The sequence below is a fragment of the Amblyomma maculatum genome, chromosome 3 (genome assembly GCF_055883805.1).
Source record: "Amblyomma maculatum isolate TAMU_Amacu chromosome 3, ASM5588380v1, whole genome shotgun sequence".
Classification (NCBI taxonomy): domain Eukaryota; kingdom Metazoa; phylum Arthropoda; class Arachnida; order Ixodida; family Ixodidae; genus Amblyomma; species Amblyomma maculatum.
Window position 1 is genome coordinate 532963 of NC_139346.1, and position 21990 is coordinate 554952.

The window sequence follows — 21990 nt, forward strand, 5'->3', positions numbered from 1 at the left end:
TGTATTGCGTCATGGCGCTCCTCGGGTGCTCCTAAGTGACCGCGGTACAGCCTTCTTATCGAAAGTCGTTGCCGAAGTTCTTCACGCGTCATTCACCCTTCATAAGACAACGTCAAGCTACCATCCCCAGACTAACGGTCTGACTGAGCGATTTCATCGCACCTTGTCAGACATGATATCCATGTACATCACACCAGATCATCGCAATTGGGACACTATTCTACCATTCGTCACATTCGCCTATAACACAGCAGTACAACGGACTACCGATTCCTGGTTTATGGCCGTCCTCCCACTACAATTCTCGACTCTTCCTTTTTCTCTACGCCCGACTACTCCACATCAGTACCTACACATTTTTTATCTCGTGTGGCCAGATGCCGTCATCTTGCCCTCCTCAACACGGCAGCGTGCCAGGAAGACCGCAAGACTCGCTATGATTCTACACATCGAGTAGTCTCTTTTCGTCCTGGTGACGAAATACTGCTTTATACACCATTGCGCACCCCAGGCCTTAGTGACAAATTCCACTACCGCTACGTAGGTCCCTATGAGGTCATAAGCCAAACTTCCCCAGTGAACTACAAAGTGACGCCTGTTGATCCCCCAGCTGATCGACGCCACCGTGGAACTGAAATTGTTCATGTGTCTGGCTTGAAACCGTTTGTGCGCCGCGATGCATCGCTTAGGAGCGGCCAGGCTGGCCGCTTCCGACCCCCGGGCAGATTGTGTGAGCCTTCCGTGGATGTTCTTTAATTTGTTCATTCCATGATCTTCCTCTGTCATTTGTACATACCATCATCATCGTCCCGTGGCGCCGGCTCCGGCACGCGCCTGGGTTTTTGGTCATCAGATTAAAACGCTAGACAAGGCATCGCTGGCCTTGCCGTCACGATCTTGCCGTCCCAAACTAGCCTTCTTTCACAATATGTTGACGATTTCTTAGTCATTGTGGATAAGGGCTCTGCAGTGAATCAAAGTGCGGAAAGTGTCTTTCAATTTTTAAGCTACAAGGAAAAGGACTTACGTTTACTCATGAGCTACCGGTGGACAATAAATTGCAGTTTCTTGATTTAAATATGAAAATATGTAATGGGGAAGTGTGTTAGAAGTATTTTCCCAGGGCTAAAAAAAAGCTACTTCCTTATGGATCAGCCTATTCAAAGACTGTTAAAAGAGGGATAGCTTCCCTTTGTTTATAGTCGGCCTTGTTGAAATCATGTGTACATATCGCAGAGGAAAGCTTCAATAATCAATTACAAAGACTAGAAGTGGCTGGTTTCCCGGTTATGATTATATGTGGGGTGTCAGAGTCTCTGCTTCAAAAAATTAAAGGGAAAAAAGAACGACAGACATGTTGAGAAATAAACGACCACAGGTGATCCCCTATATTCATAGAGCTGCACACTGCCTGAAAAAGGTGGCAGGTAGGTTTGAGGCGACAGTTGTGTTTTCTGCCCCCAAAAAACTGGGTGGGTTATGTGCATTAATAGGGAAGAAAAAGGAAGGACAATGCGATAAGAAGTATGCAAAGAGTTTTTTTGGATGTCGGGTGGGAGTGATTATGAGGTTCCTCTGACGTGCGGTAAAGTATATATAATGCAAACTGGAAGATGCATCAATGATAGAATGAGGGAACATGAGAAGTCCATGGAAAATGGCAAGGGGTCAAATTTACCCGTGCACTGTCAGAAGTGCAAATGTGAGCCGTTGTTTAGCAAGGTAACATATTAGGAAAGAGTCGGGATAAGATGGCGCGGGAAATTTTAGAGGCGCACTGAATACAGAAGAAGAAAGTTGTATTAGTGAAGCATCGTTGACCTTACGTAGAAAAGAATTTACTTTTATTGAGCAATCCTCCTGTGTTATGCAAATAATGAGAATATTGTCGGGACTCAAGCTGTTATTCTTGGACTCCTCTTACGTTTTGGGGCCAAGGTAGTTTAGAGTCTTTTCCCTCAAGTACATGGGCTTCGTGGCTTCGTACACGTTGGCAGGTTAAAGCTTTTCAATACATAGGGACTACACAAGTTATGTGGTGTGGATGGACATGTCCTACGGTATATGTGTGGCGGTGGTTTTTAGGGTATGACTATGTGACTATGTGGTGATATTTGCTTCTCCAACGTGGTATGAGTTACTGGGCAAAGCAGAGGTGTGGAGTAACAAGGAAGTGTAGAATTTGTGACTGCCATGTTTGGACGATGTTTATGTCTGCGAGGAAGAAAGTGCCGCTATCCTCTTGGCAAAGAAGAGGAAGAAGAGAAGAAGAGGAAGATGTGATTGGTGACTGCCAGGTTTGGACGATGTTTATCGTCTGCGAGGAAGAAAGTGCCACTATCCCCTTGGCAAAGAAGAGGAAGATGAGATGTGCCTGAGTGTAGAAGAGGAGGAGTGGTGAAGAGGAAGTGTTTTCAGTTCTTATTACAGTTGGTAGTGTGCGCGTGTGTTGTATATCTTCTCTTGTGTTTGTGTTTGTTGCGCCACATTTCTGAATAAGATCTGTATTGGGTCCCGTTTTGTTTTCTATTTTCTTGAACGGCCTACCACAGGCTGTTCAATTTTCAAAAGTCTTTATGTATGCAGATGACACTGCTCTTTTGTTCACATCTGAGTCACTCTTGGGCCTAGAAAATACAATAACGTCCGAACTGTTTAATGTTTCAGCATGGTTTTGTGCTAATAAACTAACAATAAATGTAGATGAAACTAGATATGTAGTATTCCGCTCCAAGAGAAGAAACGTTGACCTTAGTACGATTCACATATCTGTAAACAACGATTGTGCTCAGCAAGTTTGTTCTTTCAAATACCTTGGTATCATCTTTGACCAACACTTGCACTAGCAAGAGCAGATAGATAAGCTATCTAAAAAGCTAGCTTTCAGTTGCTACGCGCTTACCAAGGCGAAAAGGTATTTCCCGTACACCATACGACGTTCCCTGTATTTTCATTATTTCACTGCCAGCTACTGCTGTGAATCTTGGGGACCAAGCGTACAAAACGTATCTACTTCCCTTACAGATGCTGCAGAAGAGAGCATTGCGTATAATATATCACGTATCTTCCAACTGCAGCAACAATAATTTATTTCTAAAAAATCGAGTACTTTTATTAGAATCCATGCTTAAATACAAAATCTGTGTATTGGTAAACATAATGAATACTAGTAATCCTTTGCCACTTGGTATTTTCTTGTTACCATCTCGCAATACAAGACACGCATTAAATGGCAATTTCAACCTCCCTGCCTGCCACAATGTGTACGGAGAACGTTTAGCGCAATTATCTGGAGTAAAACATTGGAACACGTTGCCTAATAATGTGTGTGGACCTCAGCTCTCACTCAGGGGGGTTCGTGAGCCGCCACCCATGCGACAAACGACCGGCAACAACGTGAACAAAAGAAACCGCTTTAATTTGAGCAGTCAAAAATAAACTCTATGATGAAAGGCATGGTGAAACGCATGGTGAAAGAAAACAATCTTGCGAGTTGCTGCACAGCACCGTACAAGGAAGCGAGCATCGATAACACGCCACACAACCAGGTGGAAACACAAGAGCCAAGCCGCATGTGGCGAGGCCGGAAAGCGCCTGCGCTGCCGGACAAAAACACGACGCTTCGAAAACGCACACACTCACGTAGAGCTCCCGGCGAACGCCGCTGCCCGGGCCGTCCAGCGGGAAAAAAGCCCCATGCGGCTGTTTGCTCGTCGCTTATCTAGACGCTCGGCGAGTCACGTGCAACGTTACGCGCCAGAGTCCAGGCTGCCTGACCTGCGCAGTAGCGTCGGCGCCGGCCGAGTGCGGCCGGCTGCGTTGTTACATTGATATGCTCCAAAACCGAGGGGCCGAGGGCCCCACACTCCCCCCTTCACAAGACGGTACCCCTTCCTGGGGTTAAAAAGAGAACTGTAATATTGTTCATAATGAACAGAGTAACGTTCATGAGGTTCAAAAGGCACTGCATGGGTGTTCACGACAAATTAAACATCGTCTAAGTCCAAGAGGTTGTCAGCTGCCACCGCGTCTTGAACTGCAGGTGCTTGGGGCAGGCTTTGGCTGTGGATTAGAGCTGCGGCGAACTCTGTGAGAAGGTGGCGCCTGGCGTCATTTGGAGCACCCGGCTGCAGAGCCTGGCGCAATGTGTCGTGCAGCCGCTGCTGCTCCTGGTGTAGCGCGCTGAGGGAGTGCGCCTCCTGAAAGATTATGCATGTATCGCATAGTGAGCACCAGCCTACGTTGGCTTCCTCGGGGAGGGGCCGGATGGGGTCTCTACGGCGATGCTCCTCCACGGTATGGCCGGTGAATGGCGGTGGTGCCGGTAGACGGCCTCTCTCCGGCCGTACCTGCGTCTCCCAGGCGGAGGCCGATGCAAAGCACGCCACCGTGGCGTTGCCGATGTGGCACCAAGTTGCCACGTGCCGCCAGCGCCCGGGAACCTCGTCCCTTGCTTGCCGACGCCATGGGGGAGCAAGATAGACGGGTCGACTGTACGGAGTCTGGACCGTCCTGCGATGACTGCGGCTGCGGTAGGCCGCGGAGCTGCCATCATAGCTGGGAAGGCTCCTTTCGTTGCGGTGATCACGTGGCATCCTGTAGAGCAACGGAAAAGGATGGGGACAACAAGGATCGGTCTGCGTATGGACGTTCCAATTCGGAGTGGAGCGACAACGATGAAAGTGTTGTAAAGTCCAAGACACCGTTACTAGTGGTTTAGACGCTCGTAGTAAGGTCTTACATCATTGATGTTAACGGGGCCAATTGTCCGACCACCATGCATGTTTCGGAGAAGGTAGGCTGGACTGCTGACGCGTTTTATTATTAAGAAAGGGCCCCCCCCCATCGCGGCACGAGGGAGGCTGCAAACCCCTTTGCAGCATCGCTGAGTGGGTGTGTGCGGCGGAGGACCTTGTCGCCAGCAGTGAATTCCCCGTGTCGCCTTCCCTTGTTGTACTGACTGCATTGCTCCAGGCGGGCGATGTCCAGGTTTTCTCTGGCCTCCTTCAGGGTCCCGGCAAGGCGGCTCGATAGATCCTGGGTGAACCTGGAGTAATTGGATGGTGGTAATTCAGAGCTGGAAGTAACGTCGTGCTCGATAGGAAACCGGAGTTCGCGACCAAGAAGAATAGCTGCTGGCGTAAAACCTGTGGATCGGTTCACCGTGGTTCTTGTGGCGAAGGCCATCTCCTGGATTCGAGCGTCCCAGTCCTTGTGGCGTTCTGTGAAAGCCACCAGCATTGTCTTCAGGTTTCTGTTGACCCGCTCTGTAATGTTCGCTTGAGGGTGGTAGGGTGTCGTTTTTTTGTGCTGTACTCAGAGAGCTTTACAAGAGTCAGTAAATGTCCTGCTCGTGAAATAACTTGCGTTGTCAGTTATAAGCTGCGCTGGGAAGCCAAAACGTGTGAACGTTTCTAGCAGCTTATCACAAATTAGCTTAGAGTCGAGCTTTCGCAGTGCGTATAGTTCTACCCATTTTGAGAAGTGATCAGTGAGCACTAACAAATAGCGATTCCTTCTCAGCGATCGGGGGTAGGGACCCATTACGTCACAGGCCACGATTTCCCATGGGTATCGACTCTCTACGGGTTGCATGAAGCCCGGTGGTTTCCCTCCCCTCGGCTTCGCGATCTGGCAAGTGTGACAAGCGCGAACATACTTGAGGGACGTCCTTTCTCATCTGAGGCCATGTCACGATACGACACTTGTCATACGTTTTCCTACCATCGCAATGACCCGCGAGGCATGTGTCATGGTAGTACTCGAGGAAGGCTTTGCGAAGGCTCCCAGGTACAACGACCCGAAAGGGGGACTCACCGCCGTCCGCATCCGCAAGAGTAGGCCGTCAGCTGCTTCCAGGTAGCTGTCGTAGTTGCCGGCTGGTACTGTGCTGGGCCTGCTCAGACACTGGCGTATCTGGATGCACTGGTCATCAGTGTTCTGGGCGTTCAGGAGCTGTTGCCTAGAGACTAATGTTCCCCAGGCGTCTGCGGGCGCTGCTACAGCCAGGACTGCAGGTGTTGGCCGCCCTTCTCCGGGAAGTGGAGCTCTGGACAGGGCGTCTGCTACCTCACTGAAGGTTTCCTTGCGGTATTCCACCCTGTAATGGTAATTTTGGAGGCGGCGAGCTGGGTTTTGCAACTTTGAGAGCCATGACAATGCCTGGTGACCTGTTTAAATGGTGAACTCGGCTCCATCCAAATACATGTCAAATTTCTTTAGTGCGAAAATTATCGCTAGACACTCCTTCTCTGTCACGCTATAGTTGCGCTCTGGCCCAGTAAGGGTATGACTCGCAAATGCCAAAGGGCAAAGCTTCCCTTGATGCTGCTGAAGCGATACCGCACCTATGCCGTACTCACTTGCGGCAGTTTGCACCGTGAATGGCAGGTTGAAGTCGGGAAGCCGTAGGCGTGCCGTATCCGCGATCGCTGCGGACAACGCTCGAAATGATCCATCCTCAGTGTCCGTCCAGGACCAACGGGCGCCTTTCCGAAGTAGCTGATGGAGGGGTCGTGCTAGGTCGGCGCAGTTCGGAATGAAGTGCCGGTAGAATCCTACCATGCCCAAAAAGCGCTGGAGGCTCTTGACGTCTGTCGGCGGTGGGAACTTCAGTATGGCCTGGAGTTTTTCTTCATCTGGGCGGACTGTGCCTTGCTCCACTACGAAACCAAGGAGGTTGATTCTATTTGCCACCAACTGGACCTTGTTGGGATTAATGGTGATACCTGAATTCTGCATTCGCTGAAGAACGTTGGTTAGATGATTGAGGTTTTCTTCTAGACTCTCCTAGAACGCTACTACATCATCCATGTAGGCCATAGCGTAGTTAAACTTAGCGTCTCCGAGCACAATATCCATTACTCGCTGAAAAGTGGCAGGTGAATTACACAAACCGAAGGGTAGCCGTACAAACTCGAACAGTCCTCGATGGCAAGTAAAGGCAGTTTTTTCAATGTCATTACGGTCAATCGGGATCTGCAGAAAACCTCTGCTACAGTCAAGAGTAGTAAAAAACTTTGCTGATCCAAGTCAATACATGACCGATTCGACAGATGGAAAGGGGTAGGAGTCTCGAACTGTTGCAGCGTTCAGCCGCCGATAATCGACGCACAACAGTGCTGTGCCGTCTTTCTTAGGCGCGAGACCAACAGGGAATGCCCAAGGACTTTTTGAGGGTCTCACCGCACCAGTGGCCAGCATTTCGTTGAGGGCACCATCCAACAGTGCTCGCTTGTGGACACTCAAGGGCCTTGGGTTGAACCGGATCGGACGAGCACTGCTGGTGTCGATCCTGTGAGTCAGAACGTTGACCCTCCCAGGGGCCTCCGTGAACATTGCTGCGAAGGGCCTCAGTGTCCTCTCGATTCTGCACCTTTCGGCTGGTGATCCCCTGAAAGATTTCAAAACCGTGAGAATACCACTTCCAGTGACGGTGTCCGAATGGCTGTTTGTGGCCAGTAACTGTGAATGCAAAGCACCAGGTTGTGCTGTGAACTTAAATGCCGCAGTATTCATGCCGTACTGGTAAGTTTGGTTTCGAAGATCTATCACGATTCCCGCCTTGGCTATGAAGTTGCGGCCCAATATCACTGGACAGGAAAGGCCGGGAAGGTGTAGGAAGCGCTGTCTAATCATTCGCCCATTGATAGTGACTGTTAAACGGGCTAGCGAGGTGGCAGATGCTACGTGAGTAGACGCCATACGCAGGTTGGTGCTTACACTCCGTAACCGGAGGTGTTTCGCATCACAGGCGTTTTTAACTCTATCGCCGAAAACTGAAACTGTAGAGCCTGTGTCTAAAAGCGCAGGCACTTCTATTTCGGCCACATTCACCGCAACCAGCGGCATAATGTCAAGGTGGGTCTCATTATAACGAGATGTTGACGGAACAGCGCTCACCGTTTGTTCCTGAAGCTTTTTGGGTAATGCCGGAGGCTCACACGTTGATCTGGGCCGGGTGAGCGGTTCTCGTCTCTGCTTCACCGGCGGTCGTTCACGGTTGTATTTTGTGGCAGCAGGATGGTGCGACGACCAAAATATCCTGCATCGTGGTGTGGTTCTGGCCCCCCGAACTCCGTCAGCAGGAGGGGGCGAACGACGACTTGCACCCACAACTCCGTCAGCAGGAGGGGGCGAACGACGACTTGCACCCACAACTCCGTCAGCAGGAGGGGCGAACGACGACTTGCACCCACAACTCCGTCAGCAGGAGGGGGCGAACGACGGCTTGCACCCACAACTCCGTCAGCAGGAGGGTTCGAACGACGACTTGCACCCACAACTCCGTCAGCAGGAGGGGGCGAACGACGACTATCACCCACAACTCCGTCAGCAGGAGGGGACGAACGACGACTTGCATCTGACACCGCGGGGCAGTCGGCAGGTGCTGCAGGTTGTGTACACGGCACGCCTACCGGCACTTCATGGCAGGCTGCAAGGAGGCTGGGCGGCTGCAAGGAGGCGCCCGGGACCGGTAGGTTGCGGGCCGGCAAGTGGTCATAACTGCTTATCACCGCCGGCCGTCGTCGTTTCCCTGCTTACGAGAGCCGCGGGGACTTGGGCACTGGCTTCTGTAGTGGCCTCGACCACCACACTGGAAACAGACCGGAAAGTCAGTGTTTGTGTCGTCCATACCTTGCCGCGTGCTTGGATCCGCAGACCGGCGACGGCCCTGAGTACGCCGTGGGGGTGCTCCCGGGTTCCGGCCTCGGAGTGGGAAGGGGCCCGGTGATCCAAGAGCTTGGTAGCTGGACGGGTCCACCGAGCGAGGCAGGGGCTGAGGCAAACGAGGTCCCCCATTTGCAGTGAGCGCACCAGGCCACGCGCATGAGGGCTCCAGGGCGGTTTCTGGAGGGGGCGGAGGCCGATAGGTCAATTCGGCTAACGTGGCGCCCTGGATATCAGAAGCCGCTTTTGCGAGATCGTCCAGTGACGAAAAGCTACGCCCCCGCAAATAGGCCTGAAAGCGTGGGTGGGCTTGGCGTATCGCTCGTGTGACCTTCTCTGTTTCTGGTGCAGGGGGGTCGGCACGCTCATAAAGTTCCTGAAATGAGCGTATATATTCCAAACGGCTTTCCTCCTCTGCCTGTGTGCGAGTGTACAATTCATCTTTAATGTGGACGGCATAGTCGGGGGGAAGGAACTCTGCCCTTAGCAACTGCTTGAAATGAGTCCAGTTTTGAAACGTCTGTCGACGCCGCCAGCGTGCGGCGGAGCCTTTCAGGGCCACTGGCAAAACGCGTTGTAAAATAATGTCGTCTGGTAGGGCTTCCGCGTTACGGTAGTCAAGCATTTCTTGTAGGAAGTCTGCTACAGATTTTTTGTCCGTGTGCCCTTCATATGTCGGCACTGCGAGCTGCAAACGGAAGGTGGGTGGTTCAGTTTGTGCCTGTCGCTCAAGCAGCGTAGTTATCCGGCTCAAAACGTCGGTCATATCTGTCGCGGCCGCCCCTTTTTACTCATTGTCAGACATTCTGTCAGTCGTGTGGTTGGTTGGCTCGTTACGATTAGTAAGTTTACCTGAGCGTAGAAGCATTAGAAATGGAACTGTCCGAGGAGAAATGTTTGGCCCAGAGCTTACGTTCCTTGATGCAGTTGTATCCGGAAAGTTACTGGGGCTGGCTCCGGACGGGGGTGGTTCTCTTGCATTGGCGGTTCTCGCGGCACGGGTGCGTGCTCAAAGTGGCGGGTGACAACTCCCTGAAAGCTCAGAAAAAATCCCGTTGGGCGCCAAATGTGGGCCTCAGCCCTCACTCAGGGGGGTTCGTGAGCCGCTACCCATGCGACAAACGACCGGCAACAACGTGAACAAAAAAAAACCGCTTAAATTTGAGCAGTCAAAAATAAACTCTATGATGAAAGGCATGGTGAAACTCATGGTGAAAGAAAACAATCTTGCGAGTTGCTGCACAGCACCAACACGCCACACAACCAGGTGGAAACACAAGAGCCAAGCCGCATGTGGCGAGGCCGGAAAGCGCCTGCGCTGCCGGACAAAAACACGACGCTTCGAAAAAGCACACACTCACGTAGAGCTCCCGGCGAACACCGCTGCCCGGGCCGTCCAGCGGGAAAAAAGCCCCATGCGGCTGTTTGCTCGTCGCTTATCTAGACGCTCGGCGAGCCACGTGCAACGTTACGCTTCAGAGTCGAGGCTGCCTGACATGCGCAGTAGCGTCGGCGCCGGCCGAGTGCGGCCAGCTGCGTTGTTGCATTGATATGCTCCAAAACCGAGGGGCCGAGGGCCCCACATGTGAAACTTGCAGTTAACATTAAAATGAGTTGCAAAATGTTCTTTATTAATAGCCAAGAAGAGTTGTGATCCCCTCCCCGCCCCCCCCCCCATTTTTTTTGTGTGCGCTTGCGTTTTGTATTAATTGGCTATGAATTGTTTGCTGAAATGTATTTTCCTCCATGCGTGTTGATTCTTTTTGTTTGTTTGTTTGTCTTTTTTTGTGTGTTTGTATGTGCTCATTACGGCTGCCTGATCAAGTTTATTCTGTACTGGACCGTCTACTAGCCCCGCGGCTTATCGGTCTAAATAATCTTTATGTATTTCGTTTCATACAAATAAAGACCACGTTGATTGATTGATTGAAACTCAAGTTACTGACACAGTTGAGTTTGCAGAGCGCAATACCTTAAGAATCATGAATACCTTCTTCAGCAAACGGAAGAACCGGAAATGGACATGGAAAAGTCCTAACGGAGAGACTAAAAATGAAATTGACCTCATACTGTGTTATACCCCCGCCATTATGCAAGATGTAGATGTAATCGGAAACGTGCGATACAGTGACCACAGGATGGTGAGGTCCCGTATTAGCCTAAATAGGAAGAAGGAACGCAACAGATTAGTAAGAAAGAAACCCATCGACGAATTAGCGGTGAGGGGGAGAGCAGAAGAGTTAAGGATCTCGCTACAGAATAGATATTCAGCTCTAACCGAGGACGAGGACATTACCATAGAAGCAATGAACAATAATTTCAGATCTATTATCACTGAGTACGCCGTAGAAGTAGGCGGTAGGATAGTTAGAGAGGATACCGGTAAGCTGTCTAAAGAGACGAAAGATTTCATTAAGAAACACCAGAGTATGAAACCTTTCAATTCAACATACCAGATAGAATTGGCCGAGATATCAAAGCTAATCAATAAGCGCAAGACGACCGATAAAAGGAAGTATAACATGGATAAAACTGAGCACGCTGTAAAAAACGGGGAAGCCTTAAAGCGGTAAAGAAGAAATTGGGCATAGGAAAAAACCAGATGTATGCGATAAGGGACAAGGCGGGCAACGTCATCACGAATATGGAGGAGATAGTCAAAGTAGCCGAGGAGTTCTATACAGATCTCTACAGTAGCCAAAGTAGTCAGGACCGTAATGAGATTTACGTTAGGGAAAAACAGTCAGACGTTCTACCAGTGACGAAAGACGAGGTCAAGAAATCATTAGAAACTGTGAAAAGGGGGAAATCAGCTGCAGAAGATCAGATAACTACAGATTTGTTGAAGAACGGGGCGGGGGATATCGTGCTAGAAAAACTGGCCACCCTATATACGCAGTACCTGGTGTCATGGACGATACCGGAATCATGGAAGAATGCAAACATTATCCTCATTCATAAGAAAGGGAACTCTAAGGACCTTAAAAATTACAGAGCAATCAGCTTACTGTCTGTTACGTATAAAGTATTCAGTAAGGTAATCGCTAATAGAATCAGGACAACCTTAGACTGCAACCAAGCAATGGATCAAGCAGGTTTTCGGAAACGGTACTCTACTATCGGTCATAGCCATGCCATCAGCCAGGTGATAGAAAAATGCTCAGAATACATAGCCCTTATACATATCATTCATTGATTACGAAAAAGCATTTGACTCACTTGAAACCTCGGCGGTGATGCAGGCATTGCGAAATCAGTGGGTAGACGAGCCGTACGTGAAAGTTCTGGAAGATATATATAGTGGCTGCACAGGAACCATACTTCTGCATAATGAAAGTAACAAAATTCCCATAAAGAAAGGTGTTATGCAAGGAGACACAATCTCCCCAGTACTATTCACAGCTTGCTTAGAGGAACTATTCAGAGACCTGAAATAGGAGCAGTTAGGGATGCGGGTAGATGGCGAATTCCTCAGTAATCTGCGATTTGCTGATGACATTGCCTTGCTAAGCAACTCGGGAGATGAACTACAAGTAATGATTGATGACCTAGACAGGAAAAGTAGAAAGGTAGGCTTGAAAATCAACATGCAGAAGACTTAGGTTATGTTCAACAGCATCGGGAAGGAACAGCAGTTTACATTAGGTAGCGAAGCACTGGAAGTAGTAGGCGAATATGTCTATTTAGGACAGGTAGTAACTGCAGATTCGGACCATGAAAAGGAAATAACAAGAAGAATAAGATTGGGATGGAGCGCATTTGGCAAGTACTAGCAGATTGTGACTAGCAGCCTACCGGTATCGCTCAAGAGGGAAGTATACAACAGTTGCATCTTACCTGTACTCATCTATGGGACTGAAACGTGGAGGCTAACCAAGGGAATTCTACTTAAGTTGAGGACAACCCAGAGGGCTATGGAACGAAAAATGGTAGGGGTAGCATTAAGAGATAGGAAGCGTGCAGAGTGGGTCAGAGAAATAACTCAAGTTACCGACGTTCTAGTGGAGATTAAGAAAAAGAAATTGGCATGGGCAGGACATGTAGGGAGAAGAGAGGATAACCGATGGTCGCTAAGGGTAACAAATTGGATTCCAAGGGAAGGAAAGCGTAGCGGGGGGCGGCAGAAAGTTCGGTGGGCGGATGAGGTTAAGAAGTTCGCAGGGATGCAGCTAGCACAGAACTGGGTTAAATGGAGAAATATGAGAGAGGCCTTCGCCCTTCAGTAGGTTATGAGCGAGTTATGAACGAGTTAGTTGGTACAACCGGTGGTACCCTATCACCATGCTCACAAATGTCGTTTTCTTTCTAACTCACACGGCTATGACCTGGTTCGAGAATGACGAGGACAATTTGACAACTTGGGAACGGTTTGCCACCGAGATAAAACAGCGTTTTGGTGACTCTGTACCGAGCAAAAAGCGGGATGAGCAGACCCTTGCTCAAAGAGCTCAATTGCCGGATGAAACTTATACAGAACAAACCCTCACATTGTGAAAATGTGTGAATTACAACATGCCCGAAGAAGACAGAGTCGGACACATTTTGGAGGTCATCGCGGCTGACGTGTATAACTTTTTAATCGCCAAAGACACCCTTGAGACCGTCTCCAACGTTATTAAACACATCCGCTCTTTTCAAGCTCTCGAAGCGCGTCGTATTGCGCCAAAATTTGGGCGGCTGGCCAACGTGACCATTGTGACCAGACTTGATGACCATGTCCAACTAGATCTTCTGTTGACGATCCGGCAAATCGTCCGGGAAGAACTCTTGCGGCTCAACCCACTACCTCTGCACGAATCTGCTAAGATCTCTGTCCAGAGGGTATCTAAACGGCCGGCTTCACCACCACAAGCAGTTACAGTGCAACCTTTCGCACGAGCTCCTGAAGTTACAGCTTCTATTGACTATCCTCCTATGCATTTCGCCAACCGGAATGCGTCGATGCCTGACGCCCCAAGGTATGACGTCGTCTCAAGTGCACATAGATCTTCCATTCGATCTATCAGGATTCCCGAGAGGTACACTGTAAAAAATATTCGTCACTTTGACGGCCTCCCTCTACTCAGTTTTGGAGCGCTGACGCCAACAGAATAAAGTGCCGCCGAGGAGTCAAATAGCGGGAGATAGTGAAGAGACCAGGAGTCCTAAAAAACAAACACAATGCGCGCAGATCGTTCGCCGCCGTTTGGGTTACGTCACACAACCCGTGATCCGCATTTGGCCTATCGCAATGTTTTGTTCGGCGTCGGGCGAGACCCAGCCTGCCGCTGCGTTGACTCGACTGCGTGCGAGGTCGACGTCTCCTGCACCGTTTTCGTCGGCTTCTCGTGTTCCTTCTTCCTTTGTGTGTGTTGCGCCATTTTGTATTGCACTTTGCAAAAGGACGGCGTGGTTCTGAGTCAGCTCCGCACACGAAGCTGCAGTCTCCGACCAAGTCCGCCTGATTAGGGTAAGTGTACTGCGTGTTTTTTATTTACTTGAAGACTTTGTGGAGCTTGTGGTGTAAGATAGAAGCGCGTGCGCCGAGCTTATGCGAAGCATGCATCTGAAGGCAACCGGCGTGCGCTCGTATTGTGCTCCACATAACGACAGAAGGCTGTCCGCTAGCATTCGTTAAGGGAAAGTTGTAGGCGCGATATATTTGTATAGAGAACGTGAATTTTTCACAGGTATTTGTGCAAAGTGTGTCCATGGTTTGGTTTGTGCGGCTTAACGTCACAAATTGAAAGGTTGATTAGGAAGGAGTTGCTGTGGAGATGGGGTTGTTGAATATATGTGATAATGGCGCGGCTCACGGCCAGGGTGCTCACGGCGCATTGTGCAAGTAATTTTTAAAGCGCGCATGGACCGCACGTTGGGCGTGATACAGGTGCATAAGTTAAATGGTACGTTGTTCTCGGTGATTGAAGAGCAGCAGACAGAGAGGGCTCTCGCTTGTTCAAAAACACGAAACCCAGCAGCGGGTTGAAATATTGTGGTGTTGACCGGAGTGATGTCACGAGGCTCATATTTTCAACGTGTGCATTCGCCTATTAAAAGCACAGGACAACGCTGGCTGTTTTTTTATGTGCTGTTTTCTTTATATCAAAATGCACGGATCAATTTTGAGTGTTTTGCTACTTTTGGTGACTGCAGACATTGAAAGGATTAACATCCGATGCATGGTGAGCTGCCATCTGTTTGAAGATCGTTTTATCTCTCTTTGACGCTTAGCCGCCAGGGCAGGGTATGTGGCGTGCGCGGAAAATTTGGAAGATGGCGTCTTGCTGGCGCTCATAGTCGATTTGCTCAAGCGGCGGGGCCTAGCGCCCGCCTGAACACCTGCGTCCTTCGGCGCTGCTCTTGGGAGTTATCATATAACTCGTCGCTGCGGGCCACAGTGCGGCCATGGTGCCCCAGCTTGTCTTTCGTCTACCGCGTGACCACCTGCAGTCCGCAGAGAAAGGTGTTTGATAACAATACCTTCTGTTTCTTTGCTTTTTGCTGGGACGATGTTCGCTGAAAGCCTCAGCCAGCTCTTCTCTGTACTTAAGTAGGCGAACGTACGCGCGGAAAAAACCGCGTGCCAAGCGTTACACGACTCCAGTCAACATCACAGTAGCGCAGCCCGCTGCTGCGTTTTGCCCAGAGAGCCGTCTTCGTGGCAGCCCCGCCACCATGGTCGCATGCACAGAGAAAGGTGTTTGATAACAAGATTTTGTCTTTCTTCGGCCGCAGGGGCATCTTCTCTTGAGCCAAAACGAAGTCAAATATAGTATGAGTTCGCAGGGCTATTACTTTTAAATAATTTTGTTTCTAGAATTAGAAGATATTGTAAGCATTTTTTTTTATTTAGATGGGCAAAGTTGTAGCTGTAATCCTTATGGTCTGTCAGTAGTCATTTTCCAATCGAGTCTATTTTGTGTACATATATTAATATATTTTCTTGTTAATAGATAGCCTCATTTTGTAGAAGCAGCGCTCTTGCTAGAAAAACTTGTTCTAAATCAAGAAAGGCGGGTTGCACCATGCTGAGAGTTTTTGCTCATCTTACAACTGGACAGTTTATATTAATATAGAAACAATAGTCCTGTATGTTATTATTCTTGAGATTCATTTCATATTTGTCTGTGTACTTATGCAAAGTATGTTGCAAATCATAATTGTTTTGTGTACCCATGATGAAGTTTTATGTGAAGTAATGTGGTTTTCACTTGCAGGCTCAGACATGGGGGACATCCATCGAGTTGTGCTGGCAGTAGATGAAGAAGAGTGCTTTAGCATTGCAAGCATGGAGAAAGCAATGTCACTACTACTTGGAGCGTTCTTCGTGTTCAATATCTCCTATCCACCTGTCGCCCTCTTACTATAGTGTTTTTGCAGAGGTAAATGAGTTTCAAATGATGGAAAAAATATTTTCATCAGGTGTTGTAATTTCTGTACTGGTTACATATTTAAGACATAAGTGTTACTATAAGGATAAAGCCCTTTAGTTGCTAGGAAATAAATAGAATTTCATCTATAGTTTTTGAGCAATTTAATCATTGCTGAGGCTTTGTATATATTGGGTTCCATCAACTTGCACAATTGATATTTTTTATTTTGATGACTAGGAAAGGTGAATAAACACTCTACACTTGGATCAACCATGCCATCATGAAACTGTTTGATGGCATCTGCTGAAGGGACTTGTAGAGCAACTGCTGGTTCATTCTTTAGTTGTGCCTGACTATCATGCGTAAAAAAAATTACTTAGCAGGTATTTAGCATGGCAAGATGGCAATCTTAAATAATTTACACTAGTAAATATCATGCATATTAGTAATGCATTTTACATCATGTGCTTAATACATTTCTGACTTGCATAAAACTTTCTGAAAATGTACTGTCGCACTCAATATGCACTACAACGCACAAGATGCAGTAGGAGCTATGTTCTTGGCACATACTGACTATAGCCTTGCAAACAATTTATTCATTCAGTTGAAGAAATGGATAACAGAGTTCATTTATTATTTTTACAAGTTGCATGCTCTCCCTAAATGCTCACTAATTTATTGTTGCATGGATGCCAGAATTGATTCACTCGTGATGCGTTGCAACTCGTATTGAGCATGACAGTACATTCTATTTACTTTGTTGAATAGGAAGCAACCAATTTGTTAATGAAATCTAATAGCCTCCTTTACTGAACTCTAGGTGATGTCCATGTAACTACCTGAAGGTTTTGAGTTCGCGTCCTGTGTTTTGGGCTGATATTTAAGGCTTTCAATAATTTGAAAATGTTGTTTCATTGCTGTCGCTCATCGTCATATGCTTCGATTTATTTAGCTGCATCTCGAAGTAAGTTAAGTCTTTTTCCCTAACTGCAACCTACTACTATGAAGATTACCTTCTTTTCCTCTTGAAGCATGTATAGTAGGAAATGATTCTGTATAGTTGAGCATATTAAGAGTGTGAACATGTCTGCCATCAGGACGTCCCAAACATGTTTCTCTTCACCACTTCAGCATACTTAACCTCAAAGAATATTATGCACTATAAACATTCAAGGCATTCTAGACAACTATATGCCAAAATATATGAGTCACATTATATATGACATAGAAATGAATTTTGAGTATGTCAAGAATGACTTGCCTTGCCCCCTATTTTCTAATTACTCTTGCTTCGTTAGTGTTGCAAAAATGAAATAATTGTTAAACCTAGCTTGCCATTATTTTGCAGGTATATCATGGGCACATCTTCCATATATTGTTATAAAGTGAAGCAAATTCCCATAATTTTTTTTCACCTTTCCCACGATTTTTTAGTAGCCTGTATATATGCGTAATCAAACATTAAACACTATGCTGCTCAACAAAAATATTGATTTATTTATACCACGCATTACTTTTGATTAGGATAGCACATGTTACCTCAAATATCTCCATCACTGGCCTTGGTAGAACGAGAGAAAGAAGAGGGTTTAGACGGTATGATGGAGAACTGAACAAGGGTAAAGGGGGTACGCCTCAGTTCGCTGGTTGAGCCAACGTTTCCACAAGTGGACTTGTCTTCATCTAAGAACAAGGGTAAAGGGGGCAGAACTTAGTTCGCAGGTAGAGCCAACGTTTCGAAAAGTGGACTTGTCTTCGTCTAAGCCCAGACGAAGACAAGTCCACTTATCGAAACATTGGCTCGACTTGCGAACTGAGGCGTGCCCTCTTTATCCTCGTTCAGTGCTACTTCATACCATCACTGGCCTTGCCATTTTTAGACAAATTATTGAGTATATGCTGGAACTACTCCATGCATATCTTTACTTTCTTGTTTCTCCCACCCCTCTGCTTTTTAATGAACGATTGTTATCAGCGTTGCTCACCAAATCAATCTAATTTATTTTACTATTCATATTTTACAGGTACTTTGGAAAAATAAACCTTTTCAAGGGCCGAGGAACAGGGCCAGCCAGCGGTATTTCACCGAGGTCGTTGAGCCTGCTACGGGTGTTTTTACACTGGTGAGTTGACCTTTGAATTGATCACTGTCCCTGTTATGTGGCTTGTGCTACTGTGATAGCTTATAGCAGTGTCTAGAGTTAATGCACATCTACACAATGCATTAGGATTTCCTTCACTCCTCTTAGTTCAAGGAACCTCGTTCCTACATGAAAGGCTTTTTAAAGAAAGTGTTGTTCAGTGTGACTTGATTGATGCACCATTAGACATGAAAGGCTAAGTTGCAAATTGTGTAATGCATAAGATAGAATTCATTTGTATTTTAAATTCGTCTGAGAATAAGGCGAGGAAATATTCGGCGGCAGCTGGTAGTTGCTGTGGTAGTTAAAGTAAATGGCAAAAAACCCTTTACTGTGATTATTTTTTGCAGCTCCAAAAATTTGAATATCTGTAGTTGCTGAGATTTGAAGCAGGCAATGTGCAAAATGACCAACTATGTAGCAGTCAAAGGCGAAATTTCTGACCTGTGAGTTTTCCGACTCTCGATTATTTCGACATTTTCATGGAACCACAGCAGTAGTCATAGAACCAATGTTCTAAGTTTTTCAAACCTTTTATATTCTCCGCAGTGCTGCTGCAAAGAGCCGAACCACTATATAATATGCAGAGTGGAAAGTCAATAATTCAGAATTCAAGGGGGCCGGAAATGTGATCAGACAGAAAATTTAATCCAGAAAGGAGCCTAATAAAAGCAAGTCTATTATCATCAGTGGGTTCATTCAGTACATACGAATGGCTGCAAGCTCTTACTGTTCTGAGATATCGTCCACTGCCAAAGCTTGCACTGCTCAAAGTTCGCAGAGCTCACATGTGCTTGCTTTCTTCGCAAATACAACAATCTTGATTAATTCATCATTAAGAGATGAGGTGAATGCTTAGAATTTTTGAATAACCCTATGAAACTGACAAGAACTGCCAAGAACATACACCATCACAATACTTTTGCCTAATCAACGCTCTGAAAACCATGCGCCAAGGACCATTTTTTTCCATTTAATCTAGTGTTCTGCTTTTGCACACATTCTTGGAAATGTTCAAGAAATGATTCAGAATTGTGAGTGCCTTCGCACACATTTCTGCAGTGCAACGCAGTAGCAGTGGTGGCTTTTCACAGCTATAACTGCCATGTTTTGAAAGTGGTTAGCCACATGAACTACAAGACTATGCAGGGAAGTGTTCCACAAAATGTGGTCGTTCTGTGAGCTCAAAGAAAAAATATGTAGCGCAAAAAGACATGGACACAAGTAGGAGAGACATGCAGTGCAACAAATGTTTATTTTAGTAAAGAAATGTTTTTATACCTTCATATCACAGTGGACCATCAGACATGCACTAGCAAAGCGTATCTGACAGATACACAAGTTCCCTTGCGACCGAAGGGTTGTTTGCATAATTTTCTTTCGAAAGGGACGATCCACTGGGCTTCAATTATTTCACGTGCTAACCTATTTTTATGCACTTTTAAAATCACACGTTTTCTGAGATGGGGAATGCATTCACACACATGCAATTGGGTCGATAAACCTTTCCCGCACATGCTCTTAATGCCCAGCCCATGGTCCTAAAGCTTATCACTCAAGCATCTGCCCACTTGTGCTACATATTGTTTGCCACAGCCCATAGGAGAGATAAATTGGATAGACAACATTTTCAGTGCAATAAATGAATTTTTCTTTTAGCTTCATTGTGCAGCTAACTGCCTTATTGAGTTTTGAAAATGTTTTCGTGCACAGATGACTCAACTTATAAGGAGCCGAAAAATAGAACTCTGCCACTGTGTTGCTGGGCTCAAAAGAAAATAGCGCAGTGATCTAGCAGCAGAGCGGGTTTTTCGGCTCCTAACAAGTTGAGTCGTCTGTGCACAAAAACTTTTTCAGAGCTTAATAAGCCGGTTGGCTGCTGCACAAGGAAGCTTGGGGAAAATTTTGTTTATTGCTCCGAGAATGTTTCCTACCAAATTCCTCTCCCATGTGGCAAACAATATGTAGGAGAAATGGGCAGATGCCTGAATGATAAGCATTGGGACCATGGGCTGGATGTAGAAGAGCATGTGCGGGAAAAGTTTGTCGACTCACTGCCATGTGTGTGAATGCATTTACCATCTCAGAAATCCTGTGGTTTTAAAAGTGCAGAAAAACAGGTTACCACGTAAATTAATTGAAGCCCAGTGATTGTCCCTTTTCAGAGAAAATTATGCAAGCAGCCCTTTGTTCGCACTTTGTCAAGGGAACTTTTGTGTCTGTCAAAAATACTTTGCTAGTGCATGCCTGATGGCCCACTGTAATATGAAGATATAAAAACCTTTCTTTACTAAAATAAACATTTGTTGGAAGTTCGCACTGTGTGTCTTGACCGTGTGTCCATGTCTTTTTCTGCTATGCGTCTTTCCTTTTATACCATGCCCTTGAGTGAACTCACAGTGGCAGGTTTATTTTGAGCCTAAACTTCGTCTAAGCCCATGTTTGCCCTAGGCTTGCAGAACCACTACAGCCATTGTCATCGATTACTGCTTGTCGTCTATGTAAACAATGTGCTGAGACAGTCAAGCATCAGAACGGAAACAAAACTGCGAATCTCTTGCTCCATCATGTTGGCAATTGGAAGTTTATGTAAAGTCATGTTTTTGTACAAAATTTGATTTTTCTAACCTTCCTGCAGCCCTAGTGAATCTGAAAAGTTTGTTGTCGGTCTTGTGGCGGTTGCAAATGTGCCTTGCGGGAGGGACAATTTGTTTCTCGGAGCTGGCCAGTTGAGTGAGATGGTACTGATGTATTCAACTAAGACTGTGCCTAAATTGCAGCGTATGAAGTGCCCCATAAGTGAAAGTTTGACCTTGAGGAATTTTAAGCGTTTGTGTTCTTTAACTGAAAGAATCAGGCAAAGGAAGAAAATTGACCAATATAGTTGCCTTCACATGGGAAACATAAAAGTAATTGCATGAATATAATCTCAATGGCTTAGAGATGAAATGGTAATGAAGTGAGAAAATGAAGCCATTCCTTCCGACAGTGTAAAATGTTTACCTGAACTACGGTACTATAAAGAATTTGACTGTCATCTCAACTTTTGTGGTTCATCTCTGTTCAAATTGTTTATTTTCTAAGGATTTGGGAAATAACAGCTTGGATAAGTGGACTTGGAAACTGGAATGTCGGGCTAGCTTGACAAAATCACAATTTCTCTCAGAATCAGGGAAGAGGCTGGACAAAATGACTCAAAGTTCATAAATACGAGTTGGACAGATTTCTGTTGTCTCATTTTATAGAAATTACTGGAATGCAATGATGGTAACAGAAGTTGCCCACGTGTTGAATGTTTGTATTTTTTATATCAAAAGTTAGTTTCAGCATATGTTGGATGCTTTTCTTATGGCCCCATATTGTTTTATTTAAATACCCTTAATATGATCATGCATCTAATATGAGTATACGTCATATTCTGTTTTCTAGATACACCATGCATGATTTTGGGAAGAATCTGCTAGCAGCAAGCTGCAAGTTCAAAGTGTATTTTTACATTACATTTTAGCGCATTTATAACAATAAAGGTTGTTTTGAAAGTGCAAATTTTTGTGTCTTCTTTAAAGATATTCTGCGAGTCAGTCTGCAGCTTGACAGCAGCAGCAGTGGAAGTCCTTGATTAAAAATAAAAAGGAACAGATCCAAATGACAAAGAGAAGCAGCTGAACTTTGCTCTTGAGGCTCGATTTTAGAGCGGCACAAAGTTTAACTTAAAATTTGCTCAGCTTCTTACAACGGAGGCTATAGGAAATTCTAAATAAATGTGTTTTAGATTCAAATAGCTGAAATGATATTGATGGATTCTTATAGGTTTCTATTGA

The 21990-nt window shown here is 46.4% G+C and overlaps 2 protein-coding genes across 2 annotated transcripts; both read right to left on the bottom strand.

Annotated features, from left to right (window-relative positions):
* Positions 1-3108: 3108 nt before the first annotated feature.
* Positions 3109-7448, bottom strand: LOC146194082 (uncharacterized). Its single transcript, XM_084597242.1, has 2 exons — positions 7191-7448; positions 3109-4596 (listed from the first exon to the last, which is right to left on the bottom strand). The coding sequence occupies exon 2, from the start codon at positions 4593-4595 to the stop codon at positions 3987-3989; it is 609 nt and encodes a 202-aa protein (XP_084453368.1). The 5' UTR covers position 4596; positions 7191-7448; the 3' UTR covers positions 3109-3986.
* Positions 7449-8375: 927 nt separating this feature from the next.
* LOC146194083 (uncharacterized) lies at positions 8376-9770 on the bottom strand. The gene has a single exon (XM_084597241.1). It carries the CDS (start codon positions 9434-9436, stop codon positions 8513-8515), a length of 924 nt encoding a protein of 307 aa, XP_084453367.1. The 5' UTR covers positions 9437-9770; the 3' UTR covers positions 8376-8512.
* Positions 9771-21990: the final 12220 nt, after the last annotated feature.

What these genes read in the sequence shown, in the direction of transcription:
- LOC146194082 (XM_084597242.1), bottom strand. Translation starts at nt 4,595, where the DNA reads ATGCCACGTGATCACCGCAACGAAAGGAGCCTTCCCAGCTATGATGGC.
- LOC146194083 (XM_084597241.1), bottom strand. Translation starts at nt 9,436, where the DNA reads ATGACCGACGTTTTGAGCCGGATAACTACGCTGCTTGAGCGACAGGCA.